Source organism: Schistocerca americana, chromosome 6 (assembly GCF_021461395.2).
Source record: "Schistocerca americana isolate TAMUIC-IGC-003095 chromosome 6, iqSchAmer2.1, whole genome shotgun sequence".
NCBI lineage: Eukaryota > Metazoa > Arthropoda > Insecta > Orthoptera > Acrididae > Schistocerca > Schistocerca americana.
Genome location: NC_060124.1, coordinates 397,162,953 through 397,182,403, shown reverse-complemented (window position 1 = coordinate 397,182,403; position 19,451 = coordinate 397,162,953). Strand labels below are relative to the sequence as shown.

General features: G+C 45.2%; 1 protein-coding gene and 1 pseudogene across 1 annotated transcript in view; both read left to right on the top strand.

Annotated features, from left to right (window-relative positions):
- The window catches only part of LOC124619697 (toll-like receptor 6), a 91,550-nt gene that overhangs the window by 44,567 nt on the left and 27,532 nt on the right, over nucleotides 1-19,451 (top strand). The window contains exons 4-6 of the mRNA XM_047146252.1: nucleotides 8,073-8,216; nucleotides 12,385-12,579; nucleotides 19,011-19,260. Of these exons, the coding sequence (XP_047002208.1) occupies nucleotides 8,073-8,216; nucleotides 12,385-12,579; nucleotides 19,011-19,260 (589 nt within the window). The remainder of the gene's footprint in view (nucleotides 1-8,072; nucleotides 8,217-12,384; nucleotides 12,580-19,010; nucleotides 19,261-19,451) is intronic.
- LOC124620454 lies at nucleotides 6,592-6,709 on the top strand (annotated as a pseudogene).

The following is a 19,451-nucleotide window of genomic DNA, read 5'->3' as shown; positions in this document are numbered from 1 at the left end:
TTCTCATGTTAAACACGACTTCAGAATACCAGGGTGGTTTAATAAGTCTGGTAAATTTCCTTGAAATAATGGAAAACTTTTGTTGCTTGATTATTCCAAGAATCTCAACAATGTGCAGCGTACAGGTCATTGTTACAGCCTGAATTGGTCAGTGTGATGACTGCGATTCAAAATGGAGAAAACCGAGTTTCGTTCTGTTACTAAACATTTTCATTTGAAGGGTTGGACTGGCACAAAAATCAAAGCAGAACTGGATGAAGTTCACATGGATTCCGCACCACCATTGGACACCATTTACTTTCGGTTTAATGAATTGAAGTGTGGTCGGACAAGCACGGCCCGTCAAACTGAAGTCACCACAAAGGAAAGCATTGACAAAATCCATGACATGGTAAAGCAAGACCGCCCAATAAAAATTCACGTCATTTCTCAGACTCTACACATCTCAACTGAGCGAGTACATAATATCCTAAACTGAGAATTGACTATGAAGAAGCTGCGAGCGAGGTAGGTGACGCGATTGCTCGCAGTCGACCGAAAGCGCACCAGGCACAACATTCGAACACCATGTCTGGCGATATTTAATCGCAATTCGCAGACTCCTTGCACCGATTTCTGACTGTTGATGAAACCTGGATCATCATACACCAGTCAAAACGACAGTCGAAACAGTGGACAAAGGATGGCGAAAGTTCACCGAAGAATACGAAGATCATTTATCAGCTGGAAAGGTGATGGCAAATGTTTTTTTTTTTTGGGGATTCCCAAGAAGGAATCCTCATAGATTACTTGGAAAAAGGCGGACCTGTTTCTGAACCCTGTTATGCTTCATTGTTGGATACTCTGGAACTTGCGTTGGATGAAAAAAGACAAAGGCTGGTAAGCTGTGATGACTGCGATTCAAAATGGAGAAAACCGAGTTTCGTTCTGTTACTAAACATTTTCATTTGAAGGGTTGGACTGGCACAAAAATCAAAGCAGAACTGGATGAAGTTCACATGGATTCCGCACCATCCCACACATGAACGATAACAATGGCGATTGTGCATGAACTGGGCTGGCGAGATAGGCACCCTCCAAGGGGGCGGGCACAGAGGGGGCAAAAAGTGACTGAAAAAAAAAAACAAGAAATACCATTTAAGATTTAACCCGAAGGAATACGTGTTCTGGTACCTCTCGTGTGGATTCTTCTGTCTACTAGAAGAAGGCTTTCCCTCGGCCCGAGACTAAACGTATGCTCTTGTCGGAGTGTCATTTCGTCCAAGTGGTGTCATAAATGATTACTACTGAACAGTCGTCGCATCAGTCATGTGCTCAGAGTACGCTTAGTTCACACAGCTGCCACCCACGCAGTTAGCTCACATTCAACAATGGAGTTTTTGCTGCTACTTCACTACGACTTTGTAGGTTACCAAAGGTTGGCATGCAGATGCCGAAGCAAATACGCTATATGACTCGAGCATTCCGATTTTGGCCAATATCTACCAGCTGAAGAGATGAATGAAACTGTTTATACTGTAGTGCTTCAAAGTACACTACTGGCCATTAAAATTGCTACACCACTAAGATGTGCTACAGACGCGAAATTTAACCGACAGAAAGAAGATGCTGTAATATGTAAATGATTAGCTTTTCAGAGCATTCACACAAGGTTGGTGCCGGTGGCGACACCTACAATGTGCTGACATGAGGAAAGTTTCCAACCGATTTCTCATACACAAACAGCAGCTGACCGGCGTTGCCTGGTGAAACGTTGTTGTGATGCCTCATGTAAGGAGGAGAAATGCGTACCATCACGTTTCCGACTTTAATAAAGGTCGGATTGTAGCCTATCGCGATTGTGGTTTATCATATCGCGACATTGCTGCTCGCGTTGGTCGAGATCCAATGACTGTTGGCAGAATGTGGAAATCTATGTGTTCAAGAGGGTAATACGGAACGCCGTGCTGCATCCCAACGGCCTCGTATCACTAGCAGTCGACATGACAGGCATCTTACCTGCATGACTGTAACAGAACGTGCAGCCACGTCTCGATCCCTGATTCAACAGATGGGGACGTTTGCAAGACAACAACCATCTTCACGAACAGTTCGACGACGTTTGTAGCAGCATGGACTATCAGCCCGGAGACCATGGCTGCGGTTACCCTTGACGCTGCATCACAGACAGGAGCGCTTGCGATGGTGCACTGAACAACAATCCTGGGTGCACGAATGGCAAAACGTCATTTCTTCGGGTGAATCCAGGTTATGTTTACAGCATCATGATGGTCGCATCCGTGCTTGGCGACATCGCGGTGAACGCACATTGGAAGGGTGTATTCGTCATCGCCATACTGGCGTATCACCCGGCGTGATGGTATGGGGTGCCATTGGTTACACGTCTCGGTCACCTCTTGTTCGCATTGACGCCACTTTGAACAGTGGACGTTACATTTCAGATGTGCTACGACCCGTGGCTCTACCCTTCATTCGATCCCTGCGAAACCCTACATTTCAGCAGGGTAATGCACGGCCGCATGTTGCAGGTCCTGTACGGGCCTTTCTGGATACAGAACACGTTCGACTGCTGCCCTGGCCAGCACATTCTCCAGATCTCTCACCAACTGAAAACGTCTGGTCAATGATGGCCGAGCAACTGGCTCGTCACAATACGCCAGTCACTACTCTTGATGAACTGTGGTATCGTGTTGAAGGTGCATGGGCAGCTGTACCTGTACACGCCATCCAAGCTCTGTTTGACTCAATGCCCAGGCAAATCAAGGCCGTTATTACGGCCAGAGGTGGTTGTTCTGGGTACTGATTTCTTAGTGTCTATGCACACAATTTGCGTGAAAATGTAATCACATGTCAGTTCTAGTATATTTGTCCAATGAATACCCGTTTATCATCTGCATTTCTTCTTGGTGTAGCAATTTTAATGGCCAATAGTGTATGTGAAACAAATTAAGTGAACTGGGAAACACATCTCACATATAACTAACCATTTCACTCTCTTTAATTTACTGTTGTAAATGCTTTCAACTTATCTCATTCTGAAAAACATGCCGCATATTTTGATAGTAAATATTGCACAAATATCGATACACCTGAGCTAGTTAGCGAAATAGTGGCTTTGGAATTCCAGTAGAAAGAGCTGATGAACAGCTCTGCCACAGCTTGCCGTTTCGATATTTTGAAATTGCGTTTAAAGTAAGGGTTACGTTATGCTCACCCAACCATTGTAACAGCTTTGAGGATGTTTATGACAACTCCAGTGACTGGAGCATCTCATCAGCGGAGTCTCAGCGAGTTAAAAGTTATGAACTACTTAAGATCTAGTAGATTGTCAAATTCAATTATCCTGTCAGGTAGAATACGACACAGCTGCTAAACTTGACTTCAGTTAGATATTCAATAGGTATGCTTCGCTCAAAGTCAAGGACAAATAAAATTGCCTTAAGAACTCAGTTCTCCGAAAGGAATGTGTTCTCCTCACAGCGCTGTTTCTTTTGTTTCGAATTGATAATTTATGCACAATAATAATTCATGAGAAGGAATTACTAGGAGTAATCCACTAAATTACAGGCCCATATCGTTAACGTCGATACGCAGCAGGATTTTAGAACATATATTGTGTTCGGCCATTATAAATTACCTCGACGAAAACGGTCTATTGACACGCAGTCAACATGGGTTTAGAACACGTCATTCCTGTGAAACACAACTAGCTCTTTATTCAACATGAAGTGTTGAGTGTTATTGACAAGGGATTTCAGATCGATTCCGTATTTCTGGATTTCCGGAAGGCTTTTGACACTACTACAAGCGGCTCGTAGTGAAATTGCGTGCTTATGGAATATCGTCTCAGTTATGTGACTGGATTTGTGATTTGCTGTCAGAGAGGTCACAGTTCGTAGTAATTGACGGAAAATCATCGAGTAAAACAGAAGCGATTTCTTGCGTTCCCCAAGGTGGTGTTATGGGCCCTTTGCTGTTCCTTATCTATATAAACGATTTTGGAGACAATCTGAGCAGCCGTCTTCGGTTGCTTGCAAATGACGCTGTCCTTTATCGACTAATAAAGTCATCAGAAGACCAAAACAATCTGAAAAACGATTTAGAAAAGATATCTGAATGGTGCAAAAAGTGGCAGTTGACCCTAAATAACGAAAAGTGTGAGGTCATCCACATGAGTGCTAAAAGGAACTCGTTAAGTCTCGGCTACACGATTAATCAGTCTAATCTAAAAGCGGTAAATTCAACTAAATACCTAGGTATTACAATAACGAACAACTTAAATGAGAAGGAAAACATCGAAAATGTTGTGGCGAAGGCCAACCAAAGACTGCGTTTTAGTAGCACATAGAAAATGTAACGGACCTACTAAGGAGACTGCCTACGCTACGCTTGTCCGTTCTCTTTTAGAATACTGCTGCGCGATGTGGGATCCTTACCAGACAGGACTGACGGAGTTCATAGAAAAATTTCAAATAAAGGCAGCATGTTTTGTGCAATCGCGAAATATGGGAGAGAGTGTTAGAGAAATGATACAGGATTTGGGCTGGACATCATTAAAAGAAAGGCGTTTTTCGTTGCGACGGAATGTTCTCACGAAACTCCAATCACCAACTTTCTCCTCCGAATGCGAAAATATTTTTTTGACAGCGACCTATATAGGGAGGAACGATCACCAAGATAAAATAAGGGAAATCAGAGCTGGTACGGAAAGATACAAGTGTTCATTCTTTCCGCGCGCTATACGAGGTTGGAATAATACACTACTGGCCATGAAAATTGCTACACCAAGAAGAAATGCAGATGATAAACAGGTATTCACTGGACAAAATATATTATACTAGAAATGAAATGTGATCACATTTTCAAGCAATTTGGGTGCATAGATGCTGAGAAATCAGTACCCAGAACAACCACCTCTGGCCGTAATAACGGCCTTGATACCCCTGGGCATTGAGTCAAACAGAGCTTGAATGGCGTGTACAGGTACAGCTGCCCATGCACCTTCAACACAATACCACAGTTCATCTAGAGTAGTGACGCGTATTGTGACGGGCCAGTTGCTCAGCCACCATTGACCAGACGATTTCAATTGGTGAGAGATCTGGTGTATGTGATGGCCAGGGCAGCAGTCGAACATTTTCCGTATCCAGAAAGGCCCGTACAGGACCTGCAACATGCAGTCGTGCATTATCCTGCTGAAATGTAGGGTTTCGCAGGGATCTAATGAAGGGTAGAGCCACGGCTCGTAACACATCTGAAACGTAACGTCCACTGTTCAAAGTGCCGTCAATGCGAACAAGAGGTGACCGAGAAGTGTAACCAATGGCGCCCCATACCATCACGCCAGGTGATACACCAGTATGTCGATGACGAATAGACGCTTCCAATGTGCATTCACCGCGATGTCGCCACACACGGATGCGACCATCATGATGCTGTGAACAGAACCTGGATTCACCCGAAAATATGACGTTTTGCCATTCGTGCACCCAGGTTCGTCGTTGAGAACACCATCGCAGGCGCTCCCGTCTGTAATGCAGCGTCAGGGGTAACGCAGCCATGGTCTCCGAGCTGATAGTCCATGCTGCTGCAAACATCGTCGAATTGTTCGTGCAGATGCTTGTTGTCTTGCAAACGCCCCAATCTGTTGATTCAGGGATCGAGACGTGGCTGCACGATCCGTTACAGCCATGCAGATAAGATGCCTGTCATCTCGACTGCTAGTGATACGAGGCCGTTGGGATCCAGCACGGCGTTCCGTATTACCCTCCTGAACCCACCGATTCCATACTCTGCTAACAGTCATTAGATCTCGACCAACGCGAGCAGTAATGTCGCGATACGATAAACCGCAGTCACGATAGCCTACAATTGGACCATTATCAAAATCGGAAACGTGACTGTACACATTACTTCTTACACGAGGCATCACAACAACGTTTCACCAGGCAATGCCGGTCAGCTGCTGTTTGTGTATGAGAAATCGGTTGGAAACTTTCCTAATGTCAGCACATTGTAGGTGTCGCCACCGGCGCCAACCTTGTGTGAATGCTCTGACAAGCTAATCGTTTGCATATCACAGCACCTTCTTCCTGTCAGTTAAATTTCGCGTCTGTAGCACGTTATCTTCGTGGTGTAGCAATTTTAATGACCAGTGGTGTAAATAACTGTGAAGGTGGTTCGATGAACCCTCTGCCAGGCACTTAAATGTGATTTGCAGAGTATCCATGTAGATGTAGATATGTAGAATGAATTATTATGTAGCTCAGTGGTCAGAATGTCTTGCTGCTATGCAGATAATCCGGATGCGATTCCAGGTACTGCCAGGCATTTTCCACGGTGGGAGGACAGTCATGGGAGGCTAAATGAGGAGTAGCGGCTGCTAGGTCAAGAAAGCCCACGACGGCCAGGAGAGCGGTGTGCTGACCCCACCCCCCTCCATACAACACCACTGGCGGAGGATGACACGGTGCTCGGTCATCCCCGATTGAGCACTCCGCCACAGAATGCGGAGATTTGCTTTTTTTTTATAATATCAGTGAGGATTCGCAATGTTTCAATTGAATGAAGGGAAACTCTATTGATACGATGGGCAACGGCCTTGCCGCAGTGGATACACCGGTTCCCGTCAGATCACCGAAGTTAAGCGCTGTCGGGCGAGGCCGGCACTTGGATGGATGACCATCCGGGCTGCCATGCGCTGTTACCATTTTTCGGGGTGCACTCAGCCTCGTGATCCCAACTGAGGAGCTACTCGACCGGATAGTAGCGGCTCCGGTCAAAGAAAACCATCATAACGACCGGGAGAGCGATGTGCTGACCACCCGCCCCTCCTATCCGCATCCTCACCTGAGGATGACACGGCGGTCGGATGGTCCCAATGGGCCACTTGTGGCCTGATGACGGAGTGCTATTGATACGATGATACAGAAATGAGGACTTTCATCAATATTCAAATGGTTCAAATGGCTCTGAGCACTATGGGACTTAACATCTGAGGTCATCAGTCCCTAGAACTTAGAACTACTCAAACCTAACTAACCTAAGGACATCACACACATCCATGCCTGAGGCAGGATTCGAACCTGCGACCGTAGCGGTCGCACAGTTCCAGACTGAAGCACCTAGAACCGATCGGCCTCACCGGCCGGCTTCATCAATATTACTTGCTGAAAAGATGTGACAGTTTAAAATGTTTACTTCACTGGAACGTAATCATATCAATAATTTCTCGTGGCTGAGGTTCGCACTCATACGACTATAAAACTTTTTGAAACTCATCATCGCCGGCCGCGGTGGTCTAGCGGCTCTAGGCGCTCAGTCCGGAACCGCGCGACTGCTACGGTCGCAGGTTCGAATCCTGCCTCGGGCATGGACGAGTGTGATGTCCTTAGGTTAGTTAGGTTTAAGTAGTTCTAAGTTCTAGGGGACTGATGACCACAGATGTTAAGTCCCATAGTGCTCAGAGCCATTTGAACCATTTGAAACTCATCATCGTCGCCTTTGTCTATTAAAAATTATTTACGCCTAAAATTCATTATTACATTTAAGACCGTTTAGCGATTTTGAAGCGGAGGCCAGTAAACCTGCAAAAACAGCTTGCACATATAATTCAACCATTTCAGTGGCATAAGGTCATGTATTTTGTAGTTTTACTCAACACGAAACTGGCTAAACGGCTGAAACTGCAAGAGTAAATTTTGTGTATAAGTAGTCCTAACTATGAATGAGACGAAGTAGTGTTTCAAAAAGTAATCAAGTCAGTCACTTTTTTTTTTTTTTTTTTTTTTTTTTTTACGGACGGTGGGTACTATTCTGTTATACAGCGGGTCACCGGCACAACCTACTTCTCTGCCACGTTTCTGTCGCTAGCATTCTTTCCAGTATCGGACCGTAATAATCGTCACGATGCCCAGAACGATGTACTAAACTATTGCAAGATACATCCCACACACCTTACCTTTATAAACCGGTTCTTCCACATGTGAACTTTTAGACCAAATAAGTAAGTAAATTTTTTTCTCATTGTGATATTTAACTAGCTAAATAGAGTTTTTTTTTTCTTCAATCAGGTGTTGGACCTGTCCCACAATAAGCTAACCACCCTGGAGGAGAACATGTTCCACGGGCTGTCTGGACTTACCGAGCTCTACCTCTCCGGTAATAGTCTTCAGACACTTGACCTCGCCATGTTGGCCCCAGTCGACGCTCTCCAGGTATGTAACGAGCCTTGCTGTGTTTACACTTCCAGTGATACCGTACTGAACCTTTTCTAGGTCACCAGTCACCTGACTGGATTTTACGAGGTCCACTAATTGTAAGAATTACTTCCGTGTACCAGACTCCTCGTCTTCGTATAGCACTCAGTTATTTGTTGAATAAATTCCCATCACTGTCTTCCCCTTCAGGTTTTATCCTCTACAGCTCCCTCTAGTATAACTGAAGTTAATCACTGATGTCTTCATAAATATCCTATCATCCTGCCATTTCTTCCAGTCAGTGTTTTCAATCCACTTAATTTTCAGCATACTTCAGTAACAGCGCATCTCAGACTTTTAATTATCTTCTTTTCCCATTTTTCCACAGTCCATGACTCAATAAAGTGCTGTGCTGTATATGAAAATTCTCAAAAATGTCTTCCTCACATTACTCTTAATGTTTGATAGTACACGGTGCAGTCACTTTAATGTGATCACCGCCTTTCCACGTCAACGTGGAATAACCATTCACATGTGGCAGGTGGCAGCGCTAGAAGTAGGGTAAATAAAGGGTGTCTAGGGGACGTGGAAAACTGTGCAGTCGTTGTTGTAATGTGGAAACGGAGCGATTTAAGAGTATCTGACGTCCAAATGGGCATGATCATTATCTTTTGGGCGAAGGATGGAATCATTTCCGAAACGGCTAAGTTTGTAAACTGTTCGCGTGTCGCCGTGGTTAAAGTAAACTGTGCATGACAAAATGGCCCAATCCAAATCCAAAACCAACACTGAGGCAACTGTGATGTACCATGGGGCATAGATGACAGGGGGGAACGACTGTTTCAGAGACGTGTACGGGCTAATAGACGTGCGTTGTTGTGCAACTGACCGCCCAGATGAACCAAGGAGCTACCAACTGTATATCCTCAACGACTGTTCAGTGGACGTTGATATACTGACTGCCGTTCATCGTCGATGAAGGCTGGAATTTACACGCCTCTACCGCAGTTGGACGTCCACTGAACTGCGAAAGATGGGCGTTGCACAGATGGCATGTTGTCAGTGCTATCTCACTTACCTTGATACATAGGGTATTCAACTGTTACCCTGGCCAACATGTTCTCCATACGTAACTCACTGAAAACATTTGATCAAGGATTCAGAGCGATTGACACACCATTGTTTGCCATCCACTGCAATTACTGAACTCTGGCACAAAGTTGAAGCAGCATGGAATGACGTACCCTATCTTCATCCACGCTTAGCTTGACTCGATGCCCAGCTGTGTTAGAGCCGTTGTTGTTCCAGAGTAACACCCTGTATACCTTCAAATTTAGCCCTGTACTCTTCCTAGCAGACGTCATATACACAGTGAGTACAATTTCTTTATTTGTTACCCTTCCTAGTCTTGCAGTTTTAATGGCCAACAGTGTATCATATTATACACAGAGATTTTGCTAAATGGAGACAAACTCTGCCGGAAATGGTCCCTGAGGGAATAAGAAGAAGGTTATAGGGACAAATGGCTGGAAATCCATTCTAAGGGAAGTAAATCCTCTTTAGGGTGGAGGTAAAGTCTCTCCGACTATGAAGGTTTCAATGAAAGGAAGCAGTCATGAGAACACTTCAGGCAGTTGGAATATACTCTCAAGATGGCAGTAATGTTCTCCACGATGTGGTGTGCTCACATAGCCAGGAGGCATCTAACTCACAGCTGTAGATGACTCCCTCTGGTGTGGACGTGTGTCATGTGAAAGATGGTGGCTTGGTATACCAAAAATTAACAGGCCAACATGGTTTTATACGCAGGCAGGTAACTGGCAGTGGTTGGTGGCAGCACATCTCCACTGGGAAAAGTATCCCCACCAACAGCAACTGAATAGTGAACTGTTTGCAACCATGTTTCGTCATGTGCGTGGGACAGGTTCGTTTATGAGAATGGGTAACTACAAAAGGAGGGTGAGCCCCATACGTACACAGGCCTTGGAGGAACAGGTGTTGAACACTGTAGAATATGACGTGGGTCTCCGCACCAGACAGGTTGGCTGCCAGCATAATGTAAGCCAGACGATTGTGTGGATCATTCTTCACAATAACTGCCACAGTCAGAAACACTTACAGTGTGTGCAGGCTTTTTTACCTGTAGACTTACCTCCATGGCGACGGTTTTGTTGCTGGTTCGTCGCACAGGCCACCTTATTCAGTGATGAGGCTACCTTCATGAGATGTGGTATCATGAACCTTCACAACACTCACTTGTGGGCTACGGAGGATGCCCCTGGTATAGTGGCAGCGAACCATTAACACTGACTCAATCTCAGTGTATGGGGAAGAGGTCTGGAGGTCTTCCCTGCTGGAACGCATCTGGTGGTACAAAGGCTAACATGGCTTCCACATGTTGGTACTCTAGCTCACTTCTGTATTTTCGTGCTTAGTCATCTCAATATCATTTGACCTGGCAGATACTTCGGGTGAGGTGATCCAGTTGCATGGCCTGCCCAGTTGCCAAACCTCACCTCTTTAGATTTCTTTCTGTCGATGTACCAGAAATAAATCGTGAATGCGGAGCCCATCCTGGACATGTAGACACTGGAACAAAGATTTCATTCTGCCTGTGAAGCCATTCAGATACAGGATGGCTGATTTGAATTTGTGCATCAGATGCTGCTGTCATGTTTGTACATGCTTAGAACTCTTTGAAGATTGTCCAATGGTGGTCTCATCGCATGACGTCGTGCGTGCATTGTAATGTACAGATATAATGAATTAATAAATGCCCTGTAGCATACACAATCTGTGAAACAATATCCAGACGTTTGTTGTGGCCGTTTATATAGGGTATGTCCACTCTTTGCCATCATGATGCCTTGGACTCTGCTGCGGACACTTCCCATGAGGTTTCTGAATGTGTATGGAGGAACGGTAGGCCATTCTTCCTCTAGAGCCGAAATATGAGGAAGTTGGACGCTGGGGTCTGGAGTGAAGCCGATATTCTGAATCGCCCAAAAGGTATTCCGCTGGGTGCAGGTCGGGATTCTGGGCAGGTCAGTCAGTTTCAGAAATGTTATTGCGCACAGATCATTTCCTCACTCACGCTGCTTTATGAAAGCGTGGATTGTCTTGCGGATACAAACAGTCATTGTCACAGATTTTTTTTTCCTAGCATACAAAGTACACAATACTGTAGAATGTCTTCATTTCCCCCAGTATTTAGCGTTTTCTTAAATACAATAAGGGGATCACACCTTAACCACAAAAAAACATCGCCATACTGTAACACCACCACTTCCATACATCACTGGTGGCACTACACATTGTGGAAGGTAAAATTCTCCAGTCAGTTGCCAAACCCAATCCCTTCCATCGCAGTGCGAGAAGGTGTAGCGCGATTGATCTCTCCATATTATTCGTTTCCAGTCATCCTCTGTCCAGTGACGTCGCTCTTTACACCACTTCAAGTGTCACTTAGCATTTATCGTAGAAATGTATGGCTTATGAGGAGTGAACCCCATTCTTTTTAACTCCTTAAGCACAGTCATTGCACTAGCTGGACTGCTTGCTGGTTGTGCTTTGCAACTCGAATGATCCCTTCCGCTGATTTCATTCGATTTTGTACAACCATACTTCAGAGTGCTGACAGTCCCTCTTCGCCAGTGCATTAGATCTGCCTGACATTGATTTGGTTGTGGTTGTTCCTTCCCGTTTCCACCTTATAGTGACATCACTGACAGTGGACTTGGGTAGATTTAGTAGGGTTGAAACGTCCCTGGTTGATTAGTTATGCATGTGATATCCAATGACTGGTCCACATTGAAAACCACTAAGCTCCCCTGAGTGACCCATACTGCTGTAGTTAATGCCTCTCTACTGACAACACAGTACTTCCTGCCTCCTTTTATACTGGCTAGTCCACCACTCTTGAGATCTAGTGACGAACTCTACATTAAATAGGGGTGCCCACATACTTTCGATCAGATAGTCTAAACATTATGAATTTTTGATTAAAAGTGCAAATGACCTAAAAGCTCTTTATACTCTGAAGGATCGTCTCCTGCAGTTAGTGCCCATGTAGCGGAATCACCGTCTATAGCCACCTGATTATACAGCACAGCTCGATTACTTATTTATCACGGTCTGGTACTGGATAGGAAACACATATTGTATACCATTGTGGTCGCCCCGACAGGTGCTAGACGTATCGGGCAACATGCTGGACGGAGTGGTGGGCAGTGGCCCCAAGTCAGTACGCGACGTGCGGGCAGGCAACAACCGGTTGTTGGAGGTGCAACAGTTGCTGGCTGGCTTCCCGGTGGCCACCATCCTGCGCGTGCCCGACAACGCCATCACCAGCCTCGACGGGGTCGGGCTCCACAATCTCGTGGTGAGTGTCCACACAGCGTCAGCTCTTCCCAGTCGCCGGTAAGTCCGACGCCAACAGTTTAAGGTGTCCACATTTGGAGATAGTTCTTTCAGAACTCCCAGATCCCAGCCTACATTATCTGATAAAAAAAGTGACGTATCCTGAACGGGAGGAGGAAAGGAAATGAACCTTCACAGCTTGAGAGGGTATGTCATGTTAGCCGGCCGGAGTGGCCGTGCGCTTCTAGGAGCTACAGTCTGGAACCGCGTGACCGCTACGGTCGTAGGTTCTAATCCTGCCTCGGGCGTGGATGTGTGTGATGTCCTTAGGTTAGTTAGGTTTAAGTAGTTCTAAGTTCTAGGGGACTGATGACCTCAGAAGTTAAGTCCCATAGTGCTCAGAGGCATTTGAACCATTTTTTTGTGATGTACTGTTATGCCATCAGACTTCCTGAAGTCACCGTCAGTCATGGCCTAAAGTTACACCCAACACCAGGAGTAACATCACTGTGCTTCTCCAAAACACTGGAAGAATGGGACCTCCTCCCAAATCACCTCCATCTTCTCCACTGATGGTCATCTGGGGCACTGCAAATGTGCGATTCATAGCGATGCGTAGCGAAGCATAGCGATGCCATTCATCAGCAGACCGTGCTCCCTGATAGTGACACCAGTCCAAACACTGCCGTTTGTGTTGTGATGTTAATGCTAACCGACACGTGGGGAGGCAATTCCCTATTCCGACTGCTCATAGTCTCTGATTAACGGTGCAAGATGACACAGAATGTTGCAGAAAGTCCATTACTTGTTTTGGGATGGCAGGCAGAGACACGAAAGATTTTCGATGTGCCTGGTGCACTATGGAGGTCCTCCCTTGTGGTGGTATGACGCGTTCGACCACAACCTGACTTTCTTCGTGTTTAGTGTTGTTACCAGGGCTGGAACGGTATATGAGGGGAGTGAACAGTGTCAGATGTTGAGTGATCACTATGAAGGACACAGAGATGTCAAGTACTCATTTGAGACAGTGATATCAGCACCTGCTACACACCGAAAGAGGTCCCATCGTGGTAACGAACCCTAACAAGCTTGCCCTCACGTTCTCACGCAGTCCAATGTCAGGCCACTGTCACATCGGACTGCTCCACAAATGTGGGTATTGCGCGATCAGACTAGCCGGCCAAATGGAGACCAACAATGAGGCCCTTTTCAGTCTGTATCAGGTGCTGATAACGCCATCTCAATGAGTACGTGCCATCTATTCACGCCCATTATATACCCTACTAGCCCTTGCAACAATACTAAACACGAGAAATAATGATACACTATGGTGGCCATTCTACCTGTCAGAGAGAATTAAAGTTCTAATCACTTACATGTACAATGCTACAATGACATCTGGCCATGTCTTCTACGGGCATCATTTTTTTTTTCAGAGGAAGTGTATTTAGATGATGGATCCCATGCTTAATCTACTCCATAACTGTCGTAAATGTATTGTGCAGAAAACACACTACAGTGATAAAATCAACTGTCAAATGGTTCAAATGGCTCTGAGCACTATGGGACTTAACTTCTGAGGTCATCAGTCCCCTAGAACTTAGAACTACTTAAACCTAACTAACCTAAGGACATCACACACATCCATGCCCGAGGCAGGATTCGAACCTGCGACCGTAGCGGTCGCGCGGTTCCAGACTGTAGCGCCTAGAACCGCTCCGCCACTCCGGCCGGCCAATCAACTGTCATATCAGGCTTAATACGGGGTCATTCAATAATTGAACAGATAAACGTATGTAGTGAAAACAACGCGAAATGCAGGGAACAGTAAATTTTGTGTTGGTTGGCAACCTCGCGACGAGTGGCAGCCAAGTAATCGATTAATATTTTCACATGTTTTCGTAGAAACGACGACGTGTTTGTTCGCAGAAAGTTCTTTTGAAAGTACTTCTAGGATCCAATTTTTACTTTCGGGAAGTGTACAGCCATCATAAATGTTCTCTCGGATGTACATTGACAACTGAAAGAATATACAGTTTTCTGCGCTGTATTATGCAAGAACTGAACGTTTGTTGTGAAAATCATTAGTAACTCAGGGATACTCGACGCACTGTGAAGAGGCGCGTGATGTGAATTACTAACAGAGAAAGGCAAACAAATGAAACTATAAGGATCAGGGGAGAGATTAGATTATAATCGGTAATTATGATTGTAACAAAAATGAAATAGAAGTGGGCATGTGCAATTGTAAGTGATGCCCTTCACAGATGCTGCTTGTCCCAGAACCCTCCAAAATATATAAATCTTCCATTCACATTCCCTGTTGGCGATGTATCGTGTTCATACCCATTTCATATCGCTTTCTAGGGTTCTGTACCCAATCGGTGAAAACGGAAGCCTTATAAGACCACTTTATTGTCTGTCTGTCTGTTTGACCCTTTTTCTCAGGGGCGGTTAGACGTATCAGTTCACATACTCAAGTCTACGACCCCTTGGCGATGTAAAAAATTTAAGCGACTGCGTTAATGCAGTCAAATGGTGCTGCCATTTATGACACATATTTTGATAACTTGCCAGTATCCAAATAGATAACAAGCAAAAATCGTCGATTCCTGGAATGGATAAACTATATATACACAAATTAAGTTTGTACGGAGCCCTCGGGGATCGAGTCCTGCTCGCACTTGTCAGGAGTTTTTCTTGCCACCTAATATTTAAATGATATGAAAGGCTTCAGATGTTTGCCATTAATCTTTTAATCATATACTATTGTCTGCTTCCTCTTGGTTTTAGGCTTTATCTCGCATTTATCCACCTTTGAAAGGCCTATACTCGAATCTCGGTCTGGCATAGATCTTATTTATCATGAAATTACATTTTTCATGGACAAATACGCTTATTTACAGGCATGTCAGTTTTTTGTCGAATTACGGAATGTGTTATATGCTCACGCATTATTATGTTTTTGGAGAAAGAAAATTTCGATAAAAATCAACATAGGCTCTGTAAACAGTGAGCTTGGAAAACTCGGTTTGTTCTGTTCGCCCATGAGGTTCGGAGTACCGTAGACAGCGGCGACCAGTAGATGATGTCTACTTTGACTTTCGGCTGGCATTCGATACAGTTGCGCTAATAAAATACGAGCTTACCGAGTATCGGATCAGATCCGTGATTGGATTCAGGACTTCCTCGCTGATACAGCTCAACATCTCGGTCTTAAGAGAACGAAATCGACAAATGTAAAGTACTTCAATGCTCCACGGGCGTCGCGTCGGATAATGTTGTGGAACCTGCACAATATTTCGACGAGACAGCTGCTCGTAATCTTCAGGTGCACTGCATGTCGCCGTGCTCTATGATTCGTCTACGATGACGTTACAGCCTTAACCCTTGGCGCCTGCGCTCTTCTAGCGAGTCAGCTTATACAGGGTGGTCCATTGATCGTGACCGGGCCAAATATCTCACGAAATAAGTGTCAAACGGAAAAACTACAAAGAACGAAACTTGTCTAACTTGAAGGGGGAAATCAGATGGCGCTGTGGTTGGCCCACTAGATGGCGCTGCCATAGGTCAAACGGATATCAACTGCGTTTTTTTAAATAGGGACCCCCATTTTTATTACATATTCGTGTAATACGTAAAGAAATATGAATGTTTTAGTTGGACCACTTTTTTCGCTTTGTGATATATGGCGCTGTAATAGTCACAAACATGGCTAACAATTTTAGACGAACAGTTGGTAAAAGGTAGGTTTTTTAAATTAAAATACAGAACGTAGGTACATTTGAACATTTTATTTCGGTTGTTCCAATGTGATACATGTACCTTTGTGAACATAATATTTCTCAGAATGCATGCTGTTACAGCGTGATTACCTGTAAATACCACGTTGGCTCTGAGCACTATGGGACTTAACTTCCGAGGTAATCAGTCCCCTAGAACTTAGAACTACTTAAACCTAACTAACCTATGGACATCACACACATCCATGCCTGAGGCAGGATTCGAACCTGCGACCGTAGCGGTCGCGCGGTTCCAGACTGTAGCTCCTAGAATCGCTCGGCCACCCCGGCCGGCCAATACCACATTAATGCAATAAATGCTCAAAATGATGTCCGTCAACCTCAATGCATTTGGCAATACGTGTAACGACATTCCTCAACAGCGAGTAGTTCGCCTTCCGTAATGTTCGCACATGCATTGACAATGCGCTGACGCATGTTGTCAGGCGTTGTCGGTGGATCACGATAGCAAATATCCTTCAACTTCCCCACAGAAATAAATCCGGGGACGTCAGATCCGGTGAACATGCGGGCCATGGTATGGCATGTTGCTGCAATGACTCACCAATATTCCGGGTCAATTATCTCACGAAATAGGCGTCAAACGAAAAAACTACAAAGAACAAAACTTGTCTAGCTTGAAGGGGGAAACCAGATGGCGCTATTGTTTGCCCGCTAGATGGCGCTGCCATAGGTCAAACGGATATCAACTGCGTTTTTTAAATAGGAACCCCCAGTTTTTATTACATATTCAGGTCGTACGTAAAGAAATATGAATGTTTTAGTTGGATCACTTTTTTCGCTTTGTGATAGATGCCGCTGTAATAGTCACAAACATACTGCTCACAAATTTAGACGAACAGTTGGTAACAGGTAGGTTTCTTAAATTAAAATACAGAACGTAGGTACGTTTGAAGATTTTATTTCGGCTGTTCCAATGTGATACATGTACCTTTGTAAACTTATGATTTCTGAGAACGCATGCCATTACAACGTGATTACCTGTAAATACCACATTAATGAAATAAATGCTCAAAATTATGTCCGTGAACCTCAATGCATGTGGCAATACGTGTAATGACATTCCTCTCAACAGCGAGTAGTTCGCCTTCCGTTATGTTCGCACATGCACTGACGATGCGCTGACGCATGTTGTCAGGCGTTGTCGGTGGATCACGATAGCAAATATCCTTCAATTTTCCCCACAGAAGGAAATCCGGGGACGTCAGATTCGGTGAACGTGTGGGCCATGGTATGGTGTTCCGACGACCAATGCACCTGTCGTGAAATATGCTATTCAATACCGTTTCAACCGCACGCGAGCTATGTGCCGGACATCCATCATGTTGGAAGTACATCGACATTCTGTCATGCAGCGAAACATCTTATAGTAACATCGGTAGAACATTACGCAGGAAATCAGTATACATCGCACCGTTTAGATTGCCATCGATAAAATGGGGGCCAATTATCCTTCCTCTAATAATGCCGCACCATACATTAACCCGCCAAGGTCGCTGATGTTCCACTTGTCGCAGCCACCGTGGATTTCCCGTTGCCCAGTAGTGAATATTATGTCGGTTTACGTTACCGCTGTTGGTGAATGACGCTTCGTCGCTAAATAGAACGCGTGCAAAAAATCTGTCATCGTCCCGTAATTTCTCTTGTGCCCAGTGGCAGAACTGCGCACGACGTTCAAAGTCGTCGTCATGCACTTACTGGTACATAGAAATATGGTACGGGTGCAATCGATGTTGATGTAGCATTCTCAACACCGACGTTTTTGAGATTCCCGATTCTCGCGCAATTTGTCTGCTACTGATGTGCGGATTAGCCGCGACAGCAGCTAAAACACCTACTTGGGCATCATTATTTGTTGCAGGTCGTGGGTGACGTTTTACATGTGGCTGAACACTTCCTGTTTCCTTAAATAACGTAACTACCCGGCGAACGGTCCAGACACTTGGATGATGTCGTCCAGGATACCGAGCAGCATACATAGCACACGCCCGTTGGGCACTTTGATCACAATAGCCATACATCAACACGATATCGACCTTTTCCGCAATTGGTAAACAGTCCATTTTAACACAGGTCATGTATCACGAAGCAAATACCGTCCGCATTGGCGGAATGTTACGTGATACCACGTACTTATAGGTTTGTGACTAATACAGCGCCAACTATCACAAAGAGATAAAAGTGGTCCAACTAAAACATTCATATTTCTTTGCGTACTACACGAATATGTAATAAAAAATGGGGGTTCCTATTTAAAAAAAAAAACGCAGTTGATATCCGTTTGACCTATGGCAGCGCCATCAAGCGGGCTAATCATAGCGCCATCTGGTTTCCCCCTTCAAACTAGACGAGTTTCGTTCTTTGTAGTTTTTTCGTTTGATGCTTATTTCGTGAGATATTTGGCCTGGTCACTACCAATGGACCATCCTGTACGCAGACAGACCGACTGAGGGACAACAGAGTGATCCTATAAGGTTTTTACCAAGTTAGGTACGGAACCTTAAAAACAGTTACTGATATTAGGGACTCGTCTACTGGAAGTTATGTCACATGTTAACGTAGTGACACATGCATGGGAGATGCAGATGTTGATTGGTCACGGGTAATGCAGTTGTGAGCTGTGGTGATGAGCCAGACGACTCGCCGGCAGGAGCTGGACATCTCGGGGAACCCCCTGTCGTCCCTGCCGGCAGAGCTGTCGGCCCCGTCGCTGCGCCGCCTGGAGGCGTCGCGCTGCAGCTTCGAGTCGGTGCCGCCGCAGCTGACGGGAGACCGCCTGCCCAGCCTGGAGGTCCTCGTCCTGGACGGCAACAAGCTGCTGCGCAGCGTCTTCTTCCCGAAGAACGCGGCCTTCCTGCGCCTGCGATACCTCTCCCTCAGCAGCCTGCCGCTTCTGCAAGGTACCTTATCTTCTCTTGTGATATACAGTGGGGTCCAAAAAATGTATTCACTGTTTAAAAGTCCATAACTGGCAAACTAATTGACGGAGTTGTCTCGTCTTTGGCAGTGTAATAGTTTGTAGTTCCGGCAATCGCCACACGAGCGTTGTATTGCATTGTTTTGTTTTGTCAGATGACAGTCGCCAGATAGT